At 45.0% G+C, this 7432-nt stretch overlaps 1 protein-coding gene across 1 annotated transcript; it reads left to right on the top strand.

Moving 5' to 3' along the window:
• The first annotated feature begins 236 nt into the window (after positions 1–236).
• LOC109759923 (RING-H2 finger protein ATL80-like) lies at positions 237–1054 on the top strand. The gene has a single exon (XM_020318754.3). It carries the CDS (start codon positions 438–440, stop codon positions 975–977), a length of 540 nt encoding a protein of 179 aa, XP_020174343.1. The 5' UTR covers positions 237–437; the 3' UTR covers positions 978–1054.
• The last annotated feature ends 6378 nt before the right edge of the window (positions 1055–7432 follow it).

Raw genomic sequence — 7432 nt, 5'->3', positions numbered from 1 at the left:
TCGCACGATGGGGGGATTGGCCGGCGTGCCTCTTCCCTGCAGCAGCAGATGAGGGGAGAGCCCATGGAGGGGAAAGGGAGGAAGAAGAAGATGAGGAGGACGAGTGGAGGGGAGCGCATAGGAAAGGATAAGGTGGGCTGAGAGGGGCACGTGTCGACACCTCGAGGAGGCTTAAGCCGCGCTATAATCAGCCGGTTGATTTTAATACTTTTCCATTCAGATACCAGCGGCGACCTTGCTTGCTCAACAGATCAACTCAAGTCCGCCCTGCCTTAGGTGCAGCTGCGTGCGCTGTCAACCAAAGGCATTATCCGGTTCTTCCAGAAGCTTAACCCTCAGCTTACAAATCGGTCCCCGATGGCGCCATTAATGCTCAGTTGCTCACAAGCATTTCACACAAGTCGCAAGCATTGCACGCACGAAGCCTTCGAACAGCGATGTCGTCGCCGTCGTCGTCAGTGGACCTCCCGTGGCAGGCGCGCGGCGGCGGTGTCTTTGACGTCGGGCAGGGCAGCGCGCTGGTGCTCGCGTCATACCCGGTGCTCCTGCTCCTCGTCCTCCTCTCCGCCTTCGTCAGGTACGTGTGGATCGCGCTCGCGCTCTACTGCGCGATCCTGTTCCTGCTCTCCTGCACCGGCCGCCTGCTCGCCGGGCCGGTGGTGTTCGTGAAAGACGACGCCACGGCGGCCGTCGAGCGGGGCGGCCTATCACAGGCGTCCATTGCGGCCATCCCGGCATTCGTGTACGGTGCCGCTGCCGGCGACGGCGAGGCCCAGTGTGCGGTGTGCCTGGAGGCTCTGTCCGGTGGGGAGAAGGCGCGGCGGCTGCCGGTGTGCACGCACACGTTCCACGTTGGGTGCATCGACATGTGGTTCCACTCGCATGCAACGTGCCCGGTCTGCCGCTGCCATGTCGAGCCGCTCAAGGCCGGCAAGATGGCGCCGTTGCCACCAGAGCCGCCTCTGCCGCCGGTGTAGTTGTTGGTGGCTGCACCACGGCTGTGCAGGACATAAGATTGTACAGATTTACAGTAGATTTGAGTTGCCTCACTGCCTCATTATCGTCGTCTTGGTACTCTGCTGACCATCGAATGCCGTGTACTCCGTACTCCCTGTATCCAAAAATACACTGCTTATTAGACTTTTTAAAAGTCAAACTTTGTAAATTTTGATCAAGTTTATTAAAAAACATCAGCATTTAAAATACCAAATTAATAGCAATAGTTTCATCATGAAATATATTTGTATCTATATTGTACTACATCTGTACCAAAACATAAGACGTTTTGCAGTTTAATTCGAACTACAAAAACATCTTATATTTTGATACAGAGGGAGTATATACTGGTATTTTTTTTAATGAATTTGATCAAAGTTTATCACATAAAAAATACTTGGTCAAAGTTTATGAAGCTTTGTTTTGGGCAAAACCAATGCATGTTATACTGTGTGCACAATCTTTGTGAAATCTTTCACTTTTTTCTGAGATACTATCAAATCTCTAAAATAGTCACATTTTGTGCATTGCTAATTTTGATACAAAAAATATCTTATGATAACGACAACCTAATCACGAACCCCTAAAGATCAGCCCAATCAAAACGCTTTTGATCCTGTCAGAGTAGACTTGGATAGTTAACGAGAAAGCGGAAAGTCAATTTGGCTCCCAGGAGCATGCTCCCGGGCCCAAAAAAAATTTTGAAATAAAAAAACTCAAGACAAAAAACTTACGTTTATTTTGTCACATTCAAATGCTACCTGTAAATTTTGAGGCAAAAAGGTTAAGCATTTTGTCTTGTGCAAGAAAATAAATTAAACATCAAAAGTTAGCCCAAAATGTCACCCCAATTTTATTTTTATTTTCTGCCGACGAAACTCCGCCGCTCTGTTTCGCATGAAAATTGTCATGCATGCTTACTAACACAAACATCTACAAAAAAATCCAGAAATATTTAATATCTTTTTTGGTGTTATTGTTCACGAGGGAGCATGTGTTCCCGGGAGCCAAAACGCCAGCCCCGTGAGAAAGCAACTTCTTTTGTGAGACGAATAGTGTTATGGTATACACGCGAAGACTAGTATTCATTTGTTTCCGAGGTTGCATGGCCCTAAGTATTCTCACTTTTGTTATTTTTAAGTTGCCTAAAATTTATTTGAATTAAAACCACGTTAGTTATTTTGGGACAGAGGGAGTTTCTTTTTACTCACATTTTGTATCCCCTCCTTTTTTTATTTGTGTTGTTTTATTTGCACATGAAATGATGAAATGCAATTCATCATCGATGTGTCGATTAACGATTAATCTTCAAGTTGTTGTTTTCTTTCAGAATATTGTGTACAATGTAGATATATACATGCAAGTCGCATGTAATTTGTGTGCAAAATCATATTGCCGTCCAAAGTTATACAACTATATAGTTGTTCTTGTATATTGTGGAATAGTGCAAGTTATATACAACCCGTGTGCAAGTTTATATTATCATTTGTCTTGAGTTTTCTTTCCTTCGTTTTGTTAAGGTAATAACAATGGGATGCGGATTTGGTGAACATGGGTGCGCGCGCACCTTTTATGAATAGTAAATTTAAAAATGCTAGAAAAAATAAAAAAGAATCTGAATTTACTTTTTTAATATACATAGTTAACCGGTATATTCGCATATGAAGTTTCATTAAAAAAATTACATCCATGATAATCTGGGTAGAAATGACAAAATCGAAGCTAATTGAAGCTATATTAAAAAACACTGTTTAATGAATAGTATGGTCGCATTTGTATTTTTCTTCACTAAGAATACCATGGGTGTCAATTGTCAATACATCATGAAACTTCACACATGAGTATAATGATTAACCAAGGTTCATACCCGCGAAATTTCAGAATTTTATTATTTTTTCTAATATTTTTTATGAATTTACTATTCATGTGAGTGCGTGTGCACCCATGTTTACCTTTATATTTTTGAATAACAATGTCATTAATTTATTCTATCTTAGATATTTTTTAATTTTTTTGTTTTCTTTAGTTTATGAACTTGTGTACGGTCCTAAGAAAAAAGATGAATGTGGGTGTAGATTACTCCTCCGTATTTGAAGGTTAAAGTTAATATGTTCACAGATGCGGTAACTTTAATCAAGTGCACCACCCCATACGTGATTTCGTCCCCCTCCCCCCCCCCCCGCCCCGCACCAGCCCCCCTCCTTTCCGGCACTACCTCTCCGTATGTCTGCCGCCGATGGGCCAGCCGATGTGGCCGCGCTACACGTGAGGTTGGCAACGGCGGGGCGGACTCGCCCACCCCCACTCGTCCCTACGCGTTGTGGGCCCTCCTTCCTGCCAGCCCCACACCGGATCCGGTGTGCCATGGGCTATCCCTCCTCCAGCTGTTGCACGACATCCGACCATCTTACTCGGCGGCGCGGGCGCGCCCGCGTGTGTCCACGCCCTGGCCTGCCTATGGCCCTGCACTGGCGCTGCCCCCTTCTTGTTGTTGTTCGCTGGGGCGGGCAATGCCCTTGGGGGAGGTGGCCGGGGTTCGGTCCAACCTACATGCAGGCCACCCTCCATCCCCGACGGGGCCTCCTTCGAGCTACGGTGACGACCCCTATGTCCGTCTGTCTGTGTGTGTGTGTGGGGGGGGGGGGGGGGGGGTCACGACGATCCTCATAGGGCTGGTGAATCTTCGCGATGGATTTTTATCGACATCGCATCGATCCTGACGTCCATGGACCTGCTTTCTCCAGTGTCCTTAGTCTGTCGGTGTCGGTACCATGACCATTGGATTCATGCACCCAACTGCGGACGGGCCACAGTAGCCTCCCTGTCAGGAGGAACAACAAGCGAAGCTCTCCGGCAACCAGACCACCACCCTGGATCAATGGTAGTATGCAGATCTTCGTGAAGACTCTTACTGGCTACAACATCCAGAAGAAATCCACATCTCATTGTGGATTCAAGACCGTGGTAGTATGCAGATCTTTGTCAAGATCTGTCATATCTCACTACATCAGCAACAAGGTGCGCCATGGGAAGTTGCCCAAGCGACCCGGCTACGATTGAAGCCTAGGACAGACCCGGGAACAACTGCTACATCCGGCAACGCCCGCTCCATCTGGCCCGAATCCGGCAAGCAAGAACAACAAGCAATGTAGCGTGCCAGTCTGTACACACAGATCTTGTGCGAGACGCGGCAAGTGTACAGGCGTGCAAGTGGAGTTAAGTAGTGCGGGGGTTAATTCACCACTTCACTCACGAGGCGGCGGACACCCATGTTAGTACGAGTCACGCTAACACCAGGTAAATAGTTAAAGTGGCAGTGAAAAGATGGGTGTTCTTCCCGGAAGCTAAGAATACAGTGAAACCTAGCCATGCATTCAATGTTTTTACCTACTTCGTGAGAGGGAGGTATAGACTGCCATAGCTGTTGTGGTACCCCTTGAACTATAAACGCAGGATCGGGCTACTGAAAGAGGGACCGGTTGGACACTTAGTAGATATGAAAAGGGACCGGTTGGACACTTAAGAGTTCAAGGCATCATTTCCCCTTCCCGGGAAAGGCTTGTAGCTCTCTGTCCACCACCATAATCAAAACCAAAAAAAGCAGAAGTAGCGCATTACGCAACATGCGGCCCAAACCTAGGTAGATCATCGTGTGCTCCATGTATTTTTCTATTGGTGTTGATCCACGCTTTGCGCCCCACGCCATGAATCGGCAAAGGAGCACCTTCTGTCCTTGGTGTCTCGCGTGTGCAGAGCACACGCGCAATGACAACAGGCGTCCTCTATGGACACTGTTTCATTCCCGGCGAATTGGTTGTTACGTCCCTTCCAGCTTTGGTTCGCCGACATTCTGGTGGCTCCACCTCCGGTAGTACGGATCAGTGTTCCCTTCAGGCTCCGGATTGCTGGCGGTTGCTACCTTTTGAGCACTGCGTTGGTTTTCCTTTGAAGAGGAAAGGGTGATGCAGCAAAGTAGCGTAAGTATTTCCCTCAGTTTTTGAGAACCAAGGTATCAATCCAGTAGGAGACTACACGCAACTCGCCTCGTACCTACACAAACAAATAAGAACCTTACAACCAACACGATAAAAGGGTTGTCAATCCCTTCACGGCCACTTGCAAAACTGAGATCTGATAGAGATAATAAGATAAATATTTTTGGTATTTTTTTATGATATAGATTGAAAGTAAAGATTGCAAAGTAAAATAGATTGAAACTTATATGATGGAAAATAGACTCGGGGGCCATAGGTTTCACTAGTGGCTTCTCTCAAGATAGCATAAGTATTACGGTGGGTGAACAAATTACTATCGAGCAATTGATAAAAAAGTGCATAATTATGAGAATATCTAGGCATGATCATGTATATAGGCATCACGTCCGTGACAAGTAGACCGAAACGATTCTGCATCTACTACTATTACTCCACATATCGACCGCTATCCAGCATGCATCTAGAGTATTAAGTTCATAAGAACAGAGTAATGCATTAGGCAAGATGACATGATGTAGAGGGATAAACTCAAGCAATATGATATAAACCCCATCTTTTTATCCTCGATGGCAACAATACAATACGTGCCTTGTTGCCCCTGCTGTCACTGGAAAAGGACACCGCAAGATTGAACCCAAAGCTAAGCACTTCTCCCATTGCAAGAAAGATCAATCTAGTAGGCCAAACCAAACTGATAATTCGAAGAGACTTGCAAAGATAACAAATCATACATAAAAGGATTCAGAGGAGATTCAAATATTGTTCATAGATAATCTTGATCATAAACCCACAATTCATCGGATCTCGACAAACACACCGCAAAAAGAATTACATCAAATAGATCTCCAAGAAGATCGAGGAGAACTTTGTATTGAGATCCAAAGAGAGAGAAGAAGCCATCTAACTAATAACTATGGAACCGAAGGTCTGTGGTAAACTACTCACACATCATCGAAGAGGCTATGGTGTTGATGTAGAAGCCCTCCGTGATCGATTCCCCCTCCGGCGGAGCGCCGAAAAAGGCCCCAAGATGGGATCTCACGGGTACAGAAGGTTGCGGCGCTGGAAATAGGGTTTCGTGGTGCTCCTGGATGTTTTCAGGGTATATGAGTATATATAGGAGGAAGAAGTAGGTCGGTGGAGCTGCGAGGGGCCCACGAGGGTGGGGGGCGCGCCTCCCTGCCTCGTGGCCTCCTCGCTTCTTTCTTGACGTCCACTCCAAGTCCCCTGGATCACGATTGTTCCAAAAATAACTCTCCCGAAGGTTTCATTCCGTTTGGATTCCGTTTGATATTCCTTTTCTGCGAAACACTGAAATAGGCAAAAATAATAATTTGCACTGGGCCTTCGGTTAATAGGTTAGTCCCAAAAATAATATAAAAGTGCTTAGTAAAGCCCATTAAACATCCGAAACAGATAATATAATAGCATGGAACAATCAAAAATTATAGATACGTTGGAGACGTATCAAGCATCCCCAAGCTTAATTCCTGCTCGTCCTCGAGTAGGTAAATGATAAAAACATAATTTTTGATGTGGAATGCTACCTAACATAATTCTCAATGTAATTTTTTTTATTGTGGCATGAATGTTCAGATCCGAAAGATTCGATACAAAAGTTTAATATTGACATGGAAATAATAATACTTCAAGCATACTAACAAAGCAATCATGTCTTCTCAAAATAACATGGCCAAAGAAAGTTATCCCTACAAAATCATATAGTCTGGCTATGCTCTACCTTCATCACACAAAGTATTTAATCATGCACAACCCGATGACAAGCCAAGCAATTGTTTCATACTTTTGATGTTCTCAAACTTTTTCAATCTTCACGCAATACATGAGCGTGAGCCATGGACATAGCACTATATGTGGAATAGAAGGGTGGTTGTGGAGAAGACAAAAAGGAGAAGATAGTCTCACATCAACTAGGCGTATCAACGGGCTATGGAGATGCCCGTCAATAGATATCAATGTGAGTGAGTAGGGATTGCCATGCAACGGATGCACTAGAGCTATAAGTGTATGAAAACTCAACAAAAGAAACTAAGTGGGTGTGCATCCAACTCGCTTGCTCACGAAGACCTAGGGCATTTTGAGGAAGCCCATCATTGGAATATACAAGCCAAGTTCTATAATGTAAAATTTCCACTAGTATATGAAAGTGACAACATAGGAGACTCACTATTATGAAGATCAGGGTGCTACTTTGAAGCACAAGTGTGGTAAAAGGATAGTAACATTGTCCCTTCTCTCTTTTTCTCTCACTTTTTATTTGGGCCTTTTCTCTTTTTTAAGGATTTTTATATATGTGCCCCTGGTTCCTTAGCTCTACTCATTCATCCCCGCGCTCTTAACTTTTGCTCAATTTTCCCCACTCCCTTGCCAGAAACCCTCATAACTGGGCACAACGGACGTTGCCGTCGGGTCAAAGGCTT

The sequence above is a fragment of the Aegilops tauschii genome, chromosome 7, assembly GCF_002575655.3.
Source record: "Aegilops tauschii subsp. strangulata cultivar AL8/78 chromosome 7, Aet v6.0, whole genome shotgun sequence".
Classification (NCBI taxonomy): Eukaryota; Viridiplantae; Streptophyta; class Magnoliopsida; order Poales; family Poaceae; genus Aegilops; species Aegilops tauschii.
This window is presented reverse-complemented; position numbering and strand designations above follow the sequence as displayed.

What these genes read in the sequence shown, in the direction of transcription:
- LOC109759923 (XM_020318754.3), top strand. Translation starts at nt 438, where the DNA reads ATGTCGTCGCCGTCGTCGTCAGTGGACCTCCCGTGGCAGGCGCGCGGC.